This window comes from Dermacentor variabilis, chromosome 5 (assembly GCF_050947875.1).
Source record: "Dermacentor variabilis isolate Ectoservices chromosome 5, ASM5094787v1, whole genome shotgun sequence".
In the NCBI taxonomy this organism is placed as follows: Eukaryota; Metazoa; Arthropoda; class Arachnida; order Ixodida; family Ixodidae; genus Dermacentor; species Dermacentor variabilis.
Genome location: NC_134572.1, coordinates 6,613,977 through 6,633,729, shown reverse-complemented (window position 1 = coordinate 6,633,729; position 19,753 = coordinate 6,613,977). Strand labels below are relative to the sequence as shown.

At 42.6% G+C, this 19,753-nt stretch overlaps 2 protein-coding genes across 11 annotated transcripts in view; one reads left to right on the top strand and one right to left on the bottom strand.

Moving 5' to 3' along the window:
* Positions 1–19,753, top strand: part of LOC142582213 (uncharacterized) — a 30,529-nt gene that overhangs the window by 9,473 nt on the left and 1,303 nt on the right. For 5 of the 10 annotated variants that reach the window (XM_075691646.1, XM_075691645.1, XM_075691643.1 and 2 more), the window contains exons 5-7: positions 93–218; positions 9,420–9,503; positions 13,574–13,631. In XM_075691646.1, the coding sequence (XP_075547761.1) occupies positions 93–218; positions 9,420–9,503; positions 13,574–13,631 (268 nt within the window). Of the gene's footprint in view, positions 1–92; positions 219–5,071; positions 5,283–9,419; positions 9,504–12,306; positions 12,394–13,573; positions 13,632–16,719; positions 16,809–19,753 lie in introns of those variants that run through there. The other 5 variants (XR_012828391.1, XM_075691638.1, XM_075691640.1 and 2 more) reach the window with 5 other exon arrangements.
* The window catches only part of LOC142582212 (oligoribonuclease), a 44,518-nt gene continuing 34,184 nt past the window's right edge, over positions 9,420–19,753 (bottom strand). Inside the window, exon 7 of the mRNA XM_075691635.1 lies at positions 9,420–19,599. Within this exon, the coding sequence (XP_075547750.1) occupies positions 19,583–19,599 (17 nt within the window). The 3' untranslated portion in view covers positions 9,420–19,582. The remainder of the gene's footprint in view (positions 19,600–19,753) is intronic.

The following is a 19,753-nucleotide window of genomic DNA, read 5'->3' as shown; positions in this document are numbered from 1 at the left end:
AAATAGAGAATAAGCAATTCATGCTTATTTATTCTGGACGTGCCAAACTGTGTCAAAAACATTTTAGGACACCATATTATCTTGCTTTGCAGCCCAAGCTGGACAAAGAGCAGCTGTAAAGACCACTGACACCAGCTCAAATGGAGAGAGTGCTTCTGGTGGTTCCGGTCCTGATGCTACAGTAAAGGACAAGAGAAAGACCCCGATGAACCAAAAATGTAAGTATGAATGATACCACAATACGAAAAAGGCAGCACAGGAGGTTGTAACAACTAACGGCTGAAATAATGAACCTTGAATGCTGTTTGTTGGATTTATTGTTGTGCTATACTTCACAAAAATATCATACAGTTATCAAAGTCATTTCCCTATCACTGCCAAAATTCGAGTCACTAAAAGCTCAGGATACACACTGGTATATTACTCTTTCGCTATTCTGTGTGCATTTGCTCTACGAAAAATGACTGCTTGTCAGTGCACGAAATGAAGGCCAATGTTCCCATTTTAAATTCATGTTCTAATTGCAGGCCAGATGTTGTCAACATGGCGTTCTGTATGTTATGCTGTTTTAGTTCTTTTTGCACAATAGTATTAATAAGTATTGGCAGGTTTACTCTCGATTACATTGAAATGGAGAGTCATCATCATCATCATCTGCCTGTTTTATGTCCACTGCAAGACGGCCTCTCCCTGCGATCTCCAATTATCTCTGTCCTGCGCCAACCGATTCCAACTAGCGCCCCTCGAATTTCCTAATTTCATCGCTCCACCTAGTCTTCTGTTGTTCTCGATTGTGTTTGCCTTCTCTTGGGACCCATTCTGTAACCCTAATGTTCCAGCGGTTATCTAACCTGTGCATCGCATGACCTGCCCAGCTCCATTTTTTTCTCTTGATGTCAATTAGAATATCGTCTATACCCATTTTCTCTCTGATCCAAACCGCTCTCTTTCTGTCGCTTAACGCTATGCCTAGCAATCTTCGTTCCATCGCTCTCTGCGCGGTCCTTAACTTGTTCTCGAGCATCATTGTCAGTCTCCCAAGTCTCTGCCCCATATGTCAGCACTGGTAAAATGCACTGATTGTACGTCTTCCTTTTCAATGATAATGGTAAGCTTCCAGACAGGAGCTGGCAATGTCTGCCATATGCGATCCAACCTATTCTTTTTCTTCTGTGAATTTCCTTCTCATGATCAGGGTTCCCTGTGATTAATTGACCTAAGTAAACGTATTCCTTCACAGACTCTAGAGGCCGACTTGTGATCCTGAACTCTTGTTCCTTTGCCCGGCTATTTATCATTATCTTTGTCTTCTGCATATTAATCTTCAATCCCACTCTTACACTCTCTCTGTTAAGGTCCTCAATCATTTGTTGCAACTCGTCTGCATTGTTGCTGAATAGAACAACGCCATCGGCAAAGCGAAGGCTGCAGATATATTCGCCGCCGATGCTTACTCCTAAGCCTTCCCAGTTTAATAGCTTGAATACTTCCTCCAAGCATGCAGTGAATAGCATTGGAGAGATTGTGTCTCCCAGTCGGACCCCTTTTTTTATAGGTATCTTCCGGCTTTTCTTGTGTAGAATTAAGGTAGCTGTAGAACCTCCGTAGATGTTTTCCAAGGTATTTATGTAAGCGTTCTGTACTCCTTGATTACGTAATGCCGCTTTGACTGTTGGTATCTCTACTGAATCAAATGCCTTTTCGTAATCTATGAAAGCCATATAGAGATGCTTATTGTACTCTGCAGATTTCTCGATTGCCTGATTAATGACATGGATGTGATCCATTGTAAAGTATCTCTTCCTGAAGCCAGCCTGTTCCCTTGGCTGACTAAGTCCAGTGTTGCGCTTGTTCTATTGGTCATTATTTTGGTAAATATTTTATATAATACTGGAAGTAAGCTAATGGGCCTATAATTTTTCAATTCTTTAATGTCTCCCTTTTTGTGGATTAGCATAATGTTTGCATTCTTCCAGTTTTCTGGGACCCTTGCAGTTGGCAGACACTTCGTATGAAGAGTCGCCAGTTTTCCAAGCATTATTTATCCTCCATATTTGATTAAATCAACTTGTTATTCCATCTTCTCCTGCCGCTTTTCCTCGTTTCGTGTCTTTCAAGGCCCTTCTGTCCTCATTGCTAGTTGTAGGAGGAGTTTCTGTATCCTGTTCATTACTGTTTCTAATGGAGGTATCCCGACTTTGGGTATTGTACAGGTCAGTATAGAATTCTTCCGCTTCTTTTACTATATCTTTGAGATTGCTGATGATATTACCCTGCTTATCTTTCAGTGCATACATCTTGGTTTGTCCTATGCCAAGTTTCTTTCTCACTGATCTTAAACTGCGTCCATTTTTTATGGCTTCTTCAGTCTTTCTCATGTTATAGTTTCGAATATCACTCATTTTCGCCTTCTTGATCAATTTTGAGAGTTTTGAAAATTCCATCTTATCTCTTGAGTTGGACAGTTTCATTCTTTGTTGTTTGTTTATTAGGTCCTTTGTTACTTGGGAGAGCTTGCCTACTGGTTGCCTTGGTGCCTTGCCTCCCACTTCAATTGCTGATTCTGAAGCCAACCTAGTTACGGTTTCATTCATTAGCTCTATGTCATCATCATCTCTCTGTTCTGATGGATTTGTTTCTTCTTGACCAATTTACATCTTTCTCTCTTCAAGTTAGTTAGTTAATTCAGGTTTAATGGCATAAAAGTGACTCAGGCCATGCTGCGCCAGCCACAAGATATTAAGAAATCGGATGTTAAAGCAGCAAAAGCTGCGTTACTTTAGATTCTGTGTAAAAAACCGGTTTCTTCTAGAAAGCTGTACAAGTCAGTGAAGGGCACTAGCGGTTCATCTCCAAGTATTGAGGCAGTGTGTAAAGGTATGTGCAAGTTATAGAGATCCTGTAAATCTTCTGTCTCTGTGTTTCAATATGTGGACATGTCATAATAATGTGCATTAGTGTGAGTGGTTCATGGCACTTCTCGCAAGTTGGCGGGTTTTCGTGTTGAAGTAGAAAACTGTGTGTCAGGTGTGTATGTCCTATTCGGAGTCTACATAGGATCACCTCATAGAATCGTTGCTTGTAACTGCATGACTTCCACTCACTAAGCAGGGGTTTTATTGTGTGTAATTTGTTATTTATGCAAGAGTCCCATTCTAGTTGCCACTTTGATGCCAGGGCTATATGAATCGCTCGAATACTGTCTCTGTATGGAAGTGTTGTTTGTGTTATGCCTTCGTGCGCTGCCATGAACATGCATCTATCTACTGCTCCATTCCCTGGCATCCCAACATCACTTGGGACCCAGCAGAATCGTATGGTCCTCCTGTATTTATTATAAGCCACCATATTTAGGTTATCGCCAAGCAGGGGTTCAGACGCTGAGTTAAGGCTTAGAGCTGTGAGTGCACTCACCGAATTGGTATAATGTTGGCATTCATCTGCTTGTTGGTGGTGATTTTTTTTTACTGCCGTCCATATCGCATAAACTTCGGCGGTAAAGACTGAAGGAAAATTATTTATCCGAATGCTATATTCTATATGTTTCGTTATGATCCCAGCACTTACGTATTCTTGTGTTTTAGATCTGCATAGTTTTTATATTTGAATAGCTAGGAACTCTTGTAATATGTGTTCTTTTGGAATGGTCCTTTTTCTTTAGATGTGTTAGTGTCCAGTCACATAGCTGTGAAGAGTTGTACTGTGGTGGCAATCTTGGTGGCCTTTCAGCAACCTGCAGGGCCTCATGAGGAACATCATAAGTCTGCTTGTCTGCTTTTACCCTTACTGCCTCTAGGTTGACCTGTTTCTTTTTGACCAATTTTACTCTTTCTCTCTTCAAATTGAGGTGAATCCTAGCCCTCACTTACTTATGATCACTGCACTTTACCCTACCTATCACTTCTACATCCTGCACTATGCTTGGATCAGCAGAAAGTATGAAGTCAATTTCATTTCTTGTTTCACAATTAGGGCTTTTCCAGGTCCACTTTCTGTTGCTACGCCACCTGAAAAAGGTGTTCATTATGCGAAGCTTATTCCTTTCTGCGAATTCCACCAGCATCCCTCCTCTAGCGTTCCTAGAAGCGACGCCGTAGTTTCCAATTGCTTGTTCCCCACTTTTGCATTGAAGTCGCCCATTACTACAGTATACTGAGTTTGCACTTTTCTCATCGCTAATTCAACATCTTGATAAAACTGATCTACTTCCTCATCATTGTGACTGGATGTTGGAGCATAAGCTTGTGCTACCTTTAATCTATACCTCGTATTAAGCTTGATTACAACTACAGCTACGCTCTCATTAATGTTGTAGAATTCGTCAATGTTGCCCCCTATGTCCTTATGGATTAGGAATCCTACCTCATATTGCTTCTTATCTAAGAGACCTCTATAGCAGAGGACATGTCCGTTATTCAGCAATGTATAAGCCTCACCAGTTCTAATCTTACTAAGGCCGATGATATCCCAAACAATGTCTAATAATTCCTCAAAGAGTTCTGCTAAGCTAGCCTCACTCGAGGGGGTTCAGGTGTTAAACGTTGCAAGGGTCAGTTTCCATTGGCGGCCTCTCCGGATCCAGAAATTCTTAGCACCTTCTGCTGCGTTACAGGTCTGACCGCCGCCTTTGTCAGGTTCTCCGCAGCTGCTGGGGACCGAGGGCCATTGGGTAATTGAGTGAGCCATGTGGGAGTAATGTACATAAAATGTATTTAATATAATTAGTAAAACATACTTGTCTAACCCATCCTAAGTTGTCTCAACTTCTAATGTCATAGGATCTAGTGCAAGAATTTAATTTCCACATCACGTGATTATTGTCAAGGAAGTTATGCAATAAATGAGTGTTCTCTACTATTATGCAACAAAGGTGAGTCGTGCAGATAGGACACAAGAAAAAAGAAATGGACAACACGAATGGCGTGTGTGTTGTCCACTTCTCTTCTCTTGTGTCCTGTCTGCACGCCTCACCTTTGTTGCATAATGAATCCTTACCAACTAGCTCAGCTTTCTGTTGTTCTAATGTTCTCTACTACTCAACCTCAACTTAATATTTTCTTTTGTTTTACAGATGCTCACATATCATGGACTTATGTACAAAACTACAGCCTTTGCTGTACTAAAAATGAGCTATGTTAGCTGTTTGCGACACAGATGGTGCTGAACATGTTTTTTATTGTGAGGTTAATTTTTGCTCACAAGTAAACATAAGGACAAATCACGAAAAAATGCCCCACATCTCTGGCCAGAAATTAAAGTTGTCATGTGGCCTTTATGATTTGGTAAGCAGAGCTGATGGCTATGCGTACTCCCATGCCACAGGGACTATGGAATAGTGCCCTAGATCATGGAGCTCTGCAGCATCACCAAATCTGTTGCAGGGCCGCATGGAGGGGCCACAACGGCTGCTATTCTATTATTAGTTTTATTTAGCAATACTGCCAATCTCATACGAGATCACAGAATGAAGGACATGCACTGAAGTGCAGCATATAAGCAGGGTCCTTTTTTTGGGGGGCAAAATCCGATAATGCTTGATCTTCGCACTTAGAACAAAATTTATAAAAATCAAGTTAAACCCGATATCTCCCCGAATTTTGCCCATTTGCAAAGAATAATAATAAATTGGTGTTGCAAGAGTAATGAAGGTAGTCAGGATATATCATATTTATTTCTATTAATTAGTATTATTAAAAATTATTATTATTATATGAATATGGCAGATGCTTCTTTCTTGCTTAACACTGAAGTGAAAACAAGCATATATGAAAGTATACATACTTATTAATCAGCATGAAAACAACGGAATACACAGAGTTAGAAGGATACAGGAAGAGTGCTGTATAAAGTATAATATACACAGTGCGTGCCAGCCTTCACTGAACAAAAGCTTGTAGCTTTTTAATAGTCGCATTTAAATCAATACTACAATGGCAGATTAATAAAGGGAAAGCGAGACATCCACCCAAATGTAGCTAGGTGGTACTAAGAAACCCATACGGGTTCCTCGAAAAGAAAGCTTCGCAGTTAAAGAAAAATTTGTCCTGGTCCTGGACTCGAACCCGGGACCACCACCTTTAAGGGGCAGTCGCTCTACCATCTGAGCTAATCAGGTGGCTAGCAGATGGCAGGCGAAGTCGAATTTATGCTTGGTGGATGTCTCACTTTCCCTTTATTAATTATTTCTCTACACCTTGCGGGTTTCCGCAGAACTACTACGTCAAACTCATGCCCTCTGCTAGCCAGCTGGTTAGCTCAGATGGTAGAGCGGCTGCCCCGGAAAGGCGGTGGTCCCGGGTTTGAGTTCCAGACCAGCACGATTTTTTTTCACCTGCGAAGCTTTTCTCTCGAGGAACCCATATGAGTTTTCTATGTAGCACTTAGCTACGTTTTGGGTGGATGTCTCACTTTCCCTTTATTAATGACTTCTCTTCACCTTGCGGGTTTCCGCAGAACTAATATGTCAATGGCAGATTACATTGTATTTTCCGCACATCACATAATGTAAACAGCCGTAATGCACTACGAAGCCAATTAGTGCAGCACTAACATTGCTGTGCATTGCAAATGGTAGCTGTGACTTCGAGATGATGTTTACCTAACTACTCTATGTTCAAAGAAGTGTGACTGATTTGTCTAGTTGGTGTTCCAATACTTTTGTTGCAAGATAGTGTATTGGGACAAAGCAAAGCAAAACAACAGACAAGGATGAATTAGCTTGACAGGTCACCCCCCTCCTCTGAGATGGGCACAGAAATTCTCCCAATGCATATATCTACATCGATAACCGCTTGTAATATAAGGAAAAGCATCATATCTGCAGCGAAGCACGCCTTCACGCATTGCATTTTGTACTTTTTTTTCTGTGTTAAAGAAGGGTAGAGAACAATGTAAGGAAAGGTTTGACAAGCCCATGTGTCTTTGTTGTTTTTGTCAGTGCGGTTTCTTTAAACTGAGTTAAAAATGCCTGACAATGAGAATTTGTCGAGATAATTTATCATATAATTTGCGAGCAGCTCCTTCTGCCATTAGTACATGTTTGTGTGAGCGATTTTGCTTCCATAAATTTAACTTTCATGAAGAAGACCATCGCTTGTGCTACTTTTATAAAAACCAAAGCAGAAAAATCCGCAATCAGGGTGGACAGCAATAGAGTGAACAGAAATGTGTGTGAGTACACATTATGTGAGCACATATGTATATAGATTTCTTTTACATGCATTTGGCACTAATTTTCATAGATCGGCAAAATAAGTAGATATTCACTCATACTCACCAATATTTTTGTAGGCAATGTGCTCGCTCATATTCATGTGCACTCTCGCTCATCAGCACTCACATCCCTACTCATGCCCATCAACCATGGAGGAAGGAGTGCAGTATGAGACTTTCATTTGAGGGATCGCCAGCCCTTTGTGCATAGGCGCGAGTAAGAGCGGGCGTGAGAGAGAAAATCTGGGGGCTTTTGCTCCTTGAATATATGACTCTGCCTAGGCACTACGGAGGAGCTTTCTTAGCACGTGTTGTATGCGTTTGCCCCCTAGACATGCTGGCATTGCGGAGTGCGGTCGAGTTTGTTTCGCTCCGCCGGTGGCTGCCCGCGCGGTGAGGCAGTGGGCACAGACGCCCCATTTGGTGATGGCTATGCCTGAAGGGGCAAGGTTCTGACTGGTGTAGGTCACGGGTCACTTTTTTCGTCGCGACGATAGATCGGATTTTTTACAAGCACTGCTCCAGGAGGGCACATGTAGCCGGCAAATGGAGGCCTCAGGAGAGCACCTGAGGTTATAATAAAGCAGGTGGCGCAGGATCTCCAAGGCACCCAACAGGTAGCGGGGGGATCAAAGCTGGAAGCAGGGTGGCCCATGGGTTGGGGCCGCGGAGGCCGAAGCGTGCCAGGGGCCATTCACATAAAAATTGGCAGCCGATCTTATACACCCCTGGCATGCACAGGCCTTGGTGAGCACCAACCCACGGACCAGTTTGGGTTCTAGCTTTGGTGTCCCCGTTGCCGCATTGGTGTCCTGGACGCGCCACCAATAACGTGAAATAACGACATGTTGTTACAATCAGTAAAAGAACACAATTGAATAAATATAATTACGTCCAACCGCCAACTCATGACACTAAGTTCAGCAGTACCACACCCCGTGGCTTCTGCAACACCAGTCAGAACTTTGCCTCTGAAGGTACATCGGACAGACTTTCTCGCGCCTGTGGCGCTGGTGCTGAGTCAGTAGTCATCGTCACCGGCTGCCTTTCAGCCACTTGCATTCAACCGCGATTGCTAAGGTACTCTGCCTTCTAGATTTTCAATCTATGCGGCCCGGTCTCTACTATACGGTCGCTACTGCTTCCACAAAAACATCTGTGAAATTCTTTACAAGGTACATTGCCGTAAGGCGAGAGAGAGCTATGATCCGCCACGGCTGACTTAGCACGAGCGCAGGAGGTGCGAGACCGTCTGTCCGACACAGCGGTCGCCAAATCGGGCGTCAGTGCCTGCTGCTTCACCATTTTACCGCGCTGGCAGCCAGCGTCGGAGCGTAAACAACTCGACCCCACTCCACAATGCCGGAACGCCTAGGGACAAACGCCTACAACACGCACTAAGAAACCTCTTCCGTAGTACCTAGGCAGAGTCGTATATTCAAGGAGCAAAGGTCCGCAGATTTTCTCTCTCGCGCCTGTCTTACTTGCGCCTGCGCACAAACAACTGGCGATCCCTCAAATGAATGTCTCGTGTTCAGAGGGCAGTCGCCTGTTTCAGCAACATGACGTTCAAAGGGCAGCCGCCTGTTTCAGCAACATGCGGCAGCGCCACCTGAAACGCTGAGGTCTGCAGCCGACGGCAGGCGGCGACACAAGTTTATGCTTGCGCCGTCGCCGCAGCAGCTTGCATCCCCATAAGCGCAGGCAAATTTGCATTTTATTCTTAAAAACCAGGCAATTAACTGTGCCAAGTGTTATAGTAAACAAAGTCGATGCCAAAATGCGATCGTTCTGCAAAATTTTAGCAAGAACAGTGCATTGGTATGTGCAAAATCTTTTTTTAGAATGTGCGCAGCGAAATATTCAGGACCCTGTATGTTTATCGGCGCCCCTATAAGGCGGCACCACACCACAGAACACCACCAGCGTGACTCCGCTCCCGCGTGTGAGACACATTCCAGCCATGGAGGCTGGCGCACGGCCAATCGTGATTCTGTACCTATACGTGACTAAATAGCTGTATCCCAGTATAAAATATACAACACCGACAAATGCTAATTTCTCCTTGTAAAGTAACTGACTCTGTGTTTCGAGACATTAGTGCTGGGGATATTAGAGCACTACCATACAAGCTCAGGGTTAGCTTTGAATAGTCACGTTCTCGCTAGCCTGAATAGTTTTAAAGGGTGTTTCTATGCTTCTTGCAGCAACGGCAAAAGGTCTTACTGCTCAGAAAAAGCATGATTTACTGTCAAGGAAGTTTGCCACAAGAAGGAAGACATGGAGTACAGGTAAAGGCATGCCACAGAACACCTATATTGGCATGCCACCATTTACTTAACTTAAAGCACTTTGTTCAGCGCTTCAGAATAGTGCGATGAAACAGCATCTCCATGTGACAGTTACAACAATATGTAATGGTGGCACACTGAAATAGGCGCAGCATTCACAGAAGGCAACTGGTATCATCATTGTTTTGATATCATGGCAAGCAACAGAAAAGAGCACAATTGGAAGTGTATATAAATATCTATGTATCTTGTTAGTGCTTGCATTAATTTTCTCATGATAACACCTAGAGGGAAATCTGGTGCCACAGTCTATGGGAGTTTCCTAAGTGGCACTGTTCTGTCATGGGAATCATGAGAATGACGATGCGTCTGTGAGACTTGTGTAGGCTGGCGTTGTAAGAGGTTTTGTCTAAAACGTGGATATGTCTACACAAATGACGCATTCTTAAAGTAAAATCTTCATGAAAGGTTTTTGTTCACTTATACCACATCTTCCAACAAAGTTTACTCACCTACAATGCATAACCAAGTGAAGAAAAGCAAGAACAGACGACAAACTGTTCCATACAAGCGCGAATCTTGTCATGTATCCTCCAACTTTAGCAGCCACCTGATGCTTTTTACGTTTCATATAATTATACTTGAAATAAGTTCTCATAATTAAACAAAACATGTTTTTGTGCAATAATAAGGCTAAAACAGTTTTTCCCATGCTGTTTTAGTAGAAAATGAATCACTGGGACAGACGGAACGGTGCTTGCCTTTAAGGTGTCCTGCCTCTTCAAGAACGGTGCCAATCCGAAGTCGCAATATGCCGGCATTCCCCTGTCAATGTATACCACAGCGCAGCAGCGCCAGATTTCCCTCTAGATAATATAGTGAGAAACTCTATGGTGCTTGCCATCAATGCTGCTAGCAAATTCAGAGCAACAAAATAATAAATAAATAAATGAATAAATAAATAAACCCAGTATTACCAGTGCCGTGATCTGTTCAGGAAATCTGAAATGGGCAGCATAAAAAACAACAGCACTTTGGCTGGGCACTACTATTCTTTCACTGTTTTGTGCTGGGTAAATTTAAGAGTGTCCTGCATTGCTGTAGCCAATTAAATGGGGGGATAAAATGACACTTTCAATACTTTCCCTCAGATTGCTTAAAGTCGTCAATCAAGTAGGTTGATTCTTCCTTTGTGACAGATGTATTGACATACATACATTAAATTTTTTCGGTGACCATTTTTCACCCTCTGACTATTGTTGCTCCCCGACAGGCAGTGAAATAAGTGATGTATCAACCACCTGGTTTCACTTCTCAGGAGACAGATTTGTAGAGAATGGCTATATTCTAACATTTCAGCTGAACAAAGCTAGAAAGCACAGATGCTAGGACATAAATTTGTATGACATATATCTGAGTATTTCTGCCAATTTTAGGATTTCTGTTAACTGAATTTGACGCACTTCTTAACCAGTTTTACTTGAGCAGTTGCAACACATGCTTAAAGTCAACAAATATTTTGATTAGTGAGAACAGTGTTTATTAGCAAACAAAACATCTTGCGATATGGGTCAGTTTGAACCGAAACCAAGAGTGTGCAAGCTATGATTTCGCCAACAGCCTTTTTTTTTTTTAATAGTGCATAGTGTCTGTGGTGTTAGTGTTCCTCACTAGAATCAGAATCGGTTTTTATCGAGATGTTCAGAAAGATTACAAGATGTTAATATACAGAAGGAGGTTCCAAAGTCCAAGACTGCAATAGGACCTCATTTACAAAGTAAATGTAATAAAACACAAATTACAACAGTTTCAACAAATTGTTAACATGGAATAATTACAGGTTAGTATGAATAGCATGGCTGAAGAATTACATGTGCATAAATGTCATGTAACAAAGCATTGTAGCATAATCTGGTTGACAATAAATGGTACTTCAGCCAACTGATGCCAAGCCCTAGAAAAAGCAGGTTCGCACTATGCAAACGCAATCAACCCAGTATCGTTCCGTTTTATGGAGCAACCCGGGCAATTTTTTTTACGATGCACCTTATTTACCAATTAGCAAATACTATTCATTAACCATATCTCTAATTGTTTACTTATATATAAAACCTTCAATACAAAAGTTAAAAAGCGCATTGAGAAACAAATGGAGCCCCAAGGAATGAAAACCTTGGCAACTATCTTCATGGAAAAAACTTATGAAAACTGATGTTCTATTGAAGAATTTCCTATAATTCTGCAGGGAATAGGGAAAATTATCATGAAAGGGGAAAATTGTCATTCACCCGACAATAGCATAAAACTACAAAGAAACCCATATGGGTTTCAAAGAAATAAATCTTCTTAGTTTGTCATATTTCTCTGTAGCTTCATGCTACCGCTAGGTGAAGGCCAATTTTTTTCCATATAATCAAACTTTCAATATGTTCTGTGTCTTCAGTGGAAGTTCTTCATTTGAATCAATACTTTAGAAGTTGTTAACTAAGTTTTGTTAACAACTCAGCTGAACACAAAGAAGTAGTCTTAGATGCTCAGGACAGAGAAGAACAGTGAGGTGTCTGAATTCGCAAAGAATGCACATAGTTCATTTACAGTTCGGCATGCGTTAACTGCAGCATGTGTGTGATAGTGTATAAATGTGTGTACAAGCAGGCAAGTAAGCACTGAAGTGTAATGTCAACCAAACTTAAAAAAGAAAATGGAACATCTTAGGTAAACGAGACCAATGGCATAGTGGCATGGCTGCATGAAAATTATGCTTGACGCTGTGGCCGGTCTCCCTTTTTCTTTTTTGCGACAGGCATGTAGGCATCCTTCTTTGAAAACATGGTTGAGAGCACTGCAACCCAAATGTACAAGGGCTCAGTGAGGTCATTTTTCTGTTTCATATTTTGTGGAGTATTGCAGCGAAGCTGTTAGCCTCTAGTTGGTTGGAATTTTCCGTGGCATGCTCACCAGAAACAAATGGCAGCTGGAAGGCTTTGTGTTTGAGTTTCTGCGTAACAGAATTGTATTTTCTCGTACATTTGAATTACAGTTCAAAGCTGTCATGTCTGCAGGTTGTAAGTCATACTTTGTGAATTTTCTGATGCATTTTACTTTGACAAATTCAATTGGTTCAATAACTCACTTGCGGTAGGCAGAAGGCCTACAAGAATGAGGATGCATGCTGTGCTGATGGTACCGCCAACTAGTGGCTGGGGCTACTCAGACAGACCTCAAACAGCAGCTGAAGAAGGGCTTTGTCTTTCAGTTACCGCATAACAGATTTATGTTTTCTCGTATATTCAAATAACAGTCCGAAGCTATCAAGTCTTCAGCTTGTGTGCAAGTTGTACTTTATGCATTTTCTGACACAATTACTTCTAAACACTCATTTAGTTCAATAATGTACTTGCACTTGGCACAGAGCCTAGAATAATGAGGATGTATGCTGCATTTCCACACATGTGCATGTGTGCATGACGTACGTCGTTTGTGGTGGTGGTGGTGCATGTGAAACATTGTCTAAAGTCAGATGTGCTTGCCTAACATTGCCAACAGCTGAATATGAATAATATTTTGCATAACTGAACATAACCTAATCACACTTTGAGAAATAGTCTGAGTAGCTCAAGACAATTACGAATTCTCTTACCTAAGAAGTGTGCCACTTCTTGAAGATGGGTTCATGTTACATGAGACACTCAGGAACTATGTGCATATTTCTAAGCTACAGATAATTACATCATTTTAATGATCATGCCCAGCATGTTATGAGTTTTCATCATGGATCTGTATGTGTCAGGTGGCATTGGTGTGGGCTCCCAATTTTGACACAAATTTCACCCCCATTTTCTCCTTTTTGTTTTCTTCTGAGATTGTCCAGATACAAGGCACACCACTGTCCAAGGCTTGTCTGCTCACTCAGGCTGCAGGACAGTGTATGGCTTTGTTGGGAACAGAGGGGTCACATTGGGGCATCAGAACAAGAAGACCATAGTAGCAGGCTTCTAGAACAGAGCTGTTCGTGACGTGCTTGCACATAGAGCATGTGCTGCCCATCTTTATTTTCCTCTCTTTCACAGGCGGCACCAAAGCACCGGCTGAGAGCGCCGACCTTAGTGTCCCTGCGCTGCGACATTGGTGGGTGCTACAGAGCCCCCTATGCAGCCGTAACGGCAAAACGCATGCATCAAACAGGTATAGAGGGAATGACGTGCGGATTAGTGGATACGCCGGTGACATCTGCGGGTAGCACCGTGAGAGGCGTCTCAACGTTGGCCGGTTTGAGGCAGTCTAATGAGACTACCTCTCATGGCCATATCACATGGTACGCAGAGACTGCTCCTCTGCGCTACAGTTCGGCTACAGGTGTTGCCACCTTCGTTCTGCATGCCATTATGCTGCGTCATGGTGCACCTTGTGTACTGTTGAATGATTGCGGCAAGACTTTCATGTCAACAATGATAGAAGAAGTACTCAGAGCTCGTGGCACAGTTCATATGACGATATCCGCATACCACCCTCAAACAAATGGCTTAACAGAGCGATTTCATCGCACACTAACATATAATATTTATGTATATCAGGCCAAACCACAACAACTGGGACAAGCTTTTACCTTTTGTGATGTTTGCTCATAACATCACTCTCAAACAAACTATTCGGTACTCACCTTTCTACTTCATTTACGGCTGTTCGCAGACATTCACCATCGACACCGCTTTCTTAAATGACCCAGCTAACACCTCAGCCAGAATACCCAAACAGTTCGCCTCAAGACTTGACGAATGTTGCCAATGTGCTCGCCTAAACACACAAGTCAGTCACCTAGATCACAAGCAATGTTATGACATCTCTCGTCAAGACGTCTCCTTCTGTCCTGGAGAGGAAGTGCTCTTTTGGATGCCCGTTCATACACTTGGATTGCGTGAGAAGTTCAAATCATGCTTCCTTGCACCCTACGTTATTACTGAGCAAACATTCCCAGTGAACTATTATATTATTCCCGTTGAGGTTTCTTTAGACCGTCGTTACTGTCATTCGGAGATTGTTCACGTTTGGCACCTCAAACGGCTTATTCGGCGTTTCCTTCCTGGCTAAGCCATGGTCTGGCTCGCCACTTGCACGTACAGGGAAATTAGTATTAGCATTATTAATATGATTCTTCTTCTCATCTGTACATACACACCGTTTTGGGACTGTGTTGTGGGGCTCTCTCGAGAGAGAATAAAGAAGAGTCTGACAGCCTAAATGTCACCTCACTATATATATATATATATATATATATATATTACACAGAGGGAGAGAGCTTATGAATTGGAAAGTGATCTTTGCAGAACGTCCCGCCTGGCATTGCTCTACCACCGCTTTCCTGTTGGCACGGACGCCACGCTAGCAACGGAAGCTGCACTACTGTAAACCTGTATATAGCTTCCCTTTTGACTTGTGCGGTAAATGTTCGTTTTTCGTATGCTTTACCACAAAGCTCGACACGGAGGGCTCCTGCCAAGGGGAGCAGAGGGAGCTGGCGTGCAGCGTGGGTGGGATGGGGGGCGGGGGGTTAGGTAGATGGTGCTTTGGCGGCCGCAGCCAAATAGACGGTGACACATTCTTTTATTTAATGTATTAATGACATGTTGATTTATTGTAAAATATTAATTGGAGGTTGTTCAGGAGTTCATGTTCACGACAGCGCAAAGCATACTGAGAGCAGGCCCAGGTGGCATGTGCTGTGAGGATCGCCTACCTTGCGGATTTTCTGATTTCTGTTGCAGTAACAAAGGTTGAAAAATGCGTCAGTGAAAGTTATCTTTGCCATCTGCAGATCTGGTTTTCAATCACGCAATCTGAACCATTACAGTCTAGTGTTGCCAATATTTTCTGAAGTGTGTCGCTTAAGTGAGACAAGACAAGAAGTGGATTTTAAGAACAAAGGTATTTTGAAACACACTAGTATAAGCTAATGTTAAATAAATCATTTACCTAGACATGTCATGTTGAAGCTGAAGGAAAAACAGTGAATTTACCAGCAGGGTATAGAGGGCTTTAGCTTCACTAATGTATTTACTATAGGGTGGACAAATATTCCAAGTTTTGAGTACGAATAATTGGTGTGTAATATTTTATTTGTACTCGAAAATTAACTATTTGGTACTTTCGAATATCAAACCTAACCAAATATTTCGTCACAACCGTCACCTGCTGAACAAAGTATTGCAAATTGTAATAATCAGAAGTAAAACAGCTACAAAGTTTTTGACGCGATGCAGAAATAATATCGGCAATGCAAGCTTTGTTTTCAGTTTTGCGGTCAAAGTATGACGCTCATTAACAGTCCTTGGGTTAGATCTTGTACACACACATAAATACCCAAGAATGCAGGAATGTGGGAACTGCCATCGTCGCCGCAGAAGAATTGGTAGTGCAACACATGCATAATGTGGAGGTTGTGGTTTCTGCTCTCACCATCAGCAAGTTTCTTTTTCTACATTTACCTTTAATTTCTCATTTTTATGCTTCAATTAATATCTACAAATAATTTCCCCTAAGCTTTCTTTTCTTCATTGTCTGTTGGTTTCATATAGTCCTGGCTAACAAATATGTGCGAGTGTATCTTACAAATACGGTGCCCATACAAAACAGGGCCCTTCGTTTCCCCTTCTTTTCATCTAATACTTGGCAACCAGCTCTTTTTGCTTTTAGCCTACCAATTACTTTCTTGCAGTCTAGTCATGTAGCAGTTTTATCTTTTATATTACGAATGATGTTTTCCTTGCAACAGGCTCTTTATTGTGTCTAGGGCACACAAATACCTCACTAGCTTTTTCTTTTCCTTTTCCATAACTTCCGATATTTCTTCAACAACTATTTATTTTGTGTTTTTGGAAAGTTGGTCATACAGCAGCCTGTCCTTCTTGGAAAGCTTGTTTGCCACCGGCCTCTAAAGGTGTGAAGCGGCTTATTCGCTCAGTTCTTTTCATTGCGGCTGCAGTGATGTGGTGTTTAAAGCTATCCTAATTGTCCCTGATAGTTGACTGTCTATTTAGTACTAGCATGTTCGTAATTGTACCGAAATAAGTTAGTTAATTCAAGTCTAATGGTGTAAAAGCGACTAAGGCCATGCTGTGCCAGTCACAGGACAGTACGAGATCCAGTGTTAAGGTAGCAAATAAATATTCCTGCTTTAAATATGTACATTTGCATTTGCATATTCAATATTCTATTCTAGATTCAATGGTTATTCACATTCGACTCACATTTTGAGAAAAATTGAGGAGCCATTCCACCCTGTGAAGGTGTCTGACCAGGGAAGCTGCGGCAGCACATCGCACGGGGTGAGACAAGGGCAGATGTATTTATATTCATCATTTGATAATGGCAGTGACAATAGCTTTGTGATTACTGTGATATACATTGATTGGAATCTATACAAGATTGTTGTCGAGTAGTTGAGTGACTTGGATTGGTGTTATCATAAGAAGCCAACAAACACTGACACCAAGGACAACATAGGGGTAATTACTTGTGCTTAATAAATGAAATAAAGAAACGATAAATTAATGGAAATTAAAGTGGATGAAAAAACAACTTGCCACAGGTGGGAACCGAACCCACTTCATACCAAATTCTCACATAAACTGAGTGAACCATTTCTTGTGTGCTTTTGAAATGTCCACACTGAAGTCTCCACAACGATGATCACAGAAGTAGTGTCATCGCGGCAAACCCATGCAGAATGCGTGGTCATAAACTTCTCGGTATCACAATTGGGTGTGCCTGGATATGTATGCACAGTCGATATTGCAATACCGTCTTTCATTTGTACGTCACAGACGCCTACTCTAATATTTACATAACGTATTAGGACAGCTTAAGTTTTTTGTTACCTTCAGATTGGAAATTTACAAATACAGCACGGTTCAAAAGAACACAAGCAACGGTTGTTCTTGGAAAGCTTTCATACATGCGTGAACGAGCTTAGCCACTCCAATATTAACGCCTTCTTTTATACAGTTGATATGTCTTATTCACCTGCCATATTCTAAATCTGAACATAAAATTTATTCAATTTGGTTTCGGTAAATTAGCTCCCTGACATGCCTGCACACATCTACCAATCTAATGGAGTTAGTGACACCAGTGAACCCGCAACATTTAAATGCATTAATATAGGTTTTGTAAATAATAAACTTCAATATTGTGAACACTATGATGGCTATGATGGCCACTATGCTCTAAAGTAGAATCACAATGTGAAGGCAACCGTTGGTTCATCATTGTCACGGAGCCTATGCATCGTACAGCAAGTTTTGGCCACTTACATGTACTTTTTGAATATTAAACTGCATTCTAGAAGGCTATTTTTCAAGTAACCTTTCTAACTGTTAAAATATTGCCAATTGCTGATTCATGTCACTAACAGAAAGTAGCTGATTGCTAAATAGAAAACTTCGCTGTAGACAGACAAAAAAGTCACAAAATCTAGTGACAAGATCACTAAAATAGAAACACTGATTAAATATCAGTAAATTATAAGAAGCAAACCTGATTTCGTGTTTTCAAAGATGATTAGGTTAGACAGCCCCAGCAAACGGGGGATGATGCAAGGGATGGTAGAACAAACCTGTTTTGGATTGCCCAGTGACAGCTTTCTCAGCAATTCAGGCATGCAAAGCACATCCCGCCAGCGCCTTGCACCGCAAGGTATGGTAACCCTTAACTGCTTAGTGTGGCTGGCCGAAGTCTTCTATTATAGCATGTGGCGGCGATGCTCGAAAGACAATCCTAGCTGCCCAAGCAGCGGATACGTAATAAAGAAATTGTACCTTTGTGGGCGTAATTCTGAGAGAAAACTTGGCACCAGCTGTTGTTTTGTTAGATTTGTCAGTGTGCAGCAGACAGTACCTGCTTTCAGAAGTTTGTTTGTTTAGGGGGGGGGGGGCGCTTTCCCTTTCACTTATTACTATGGGGGAAGGTGCATGCTTCCCCCAAAACCGATAGATACTCCTATGACAAGCATAGTGTAACGTACGCACAGGCAAATATAAACACACATCACTCGATAACCTTGAGTGCACTCGTCACAATGAAGAGCGCTGACAGCGAGAAGTGAACGCTTCGTGCTGCCTCAGTTTCACCATGTGAGCACCTTACATAGTCAATAACTGAAAGCACTCCTGAAAGTACTGGGAATCTCATTTTCACTATTGAGGTTCAGTTGCGCTATTGACAGACCAAGTAGCCTGAATCAGTGCCTAGATCAAGACTTGAAAGACTATACTACAGACATGCAGATGTGGGGAATTTACCAGCTGGAACCAAGTAGACCCTGTGTGCTACATACATATTGGTGATGAGTGCCCTGAAGAACCAATGTGGCCGAGGCTCCGCGTACAGCTGGTGGAGAGGCCAAGCCTCCATTATCTGAGCCTCAAGCGGCTTCCTGTGGACTCGAGTGATCTTGGTCGGGACTCCAGGCACCATATTCCCAGCTTTCAAAAGTGGGGGAGTCAAATGGCCTACTTTGCCCCCTCCCCTCCTGCCCCAGCTCAGGCTTGCTAAGCATGTCCCGCAGGCGTCTTGAACCGCAAAGTATGGTAACCCTTAACTGCTTAGTGTGGCTGGCAGAAGTCTTCTATTATAGCATGTGGGGACGATGATGAGCCCCCCTTGCACCTATGCAAATAGGCAGGCTTCGAGGACTGCTCGGGTGGGGACCATTTGGGGAAGACGGAATGGCAGCTAGGACGTGAGGAGGAGTCGGGCTGATCATGAGAGGACATCCATAGGGCTTTGATGGAAATGGCGAGCTGGTTGATCCGGTACTGCAAGCTGGACATGATTGAGAGCTCTCTGGTGCTGAAGAGAGGGCGGAAACCAAAGGACAAGTTGTGTCATGGACTCTTATCAGCAAGCTGGGCGAGGTGGTCAAGGGTCAAGTCCCCTGCAGCGGCCAAGACAAGGCAGGTGGACTGCAACAAGTGCTTCAGGAAGAGCTTCCTCAATAGCGTGTCGTTCGAGCGGTGTTGCTTGTGCCCAGGAGCTACCGCATGCTGTTGAGCAACTGGCAGGGGTGGCGATCTCCAAGGTCCTCAGAGGTTAGGAGGTGCTGGAGAGAGACAAAACTTTATTAAATGTCCTTGCTGGGGTCAAGGGAGGCGGGGGGCAGGGAGACTAGTACCACCGGAGCCCCCTTCATCAGGCGACAGCCAGACCTTGAGTCTTGGCGGTGGCCAGCCGGACTGCCCAGTCCTCCGCGCATT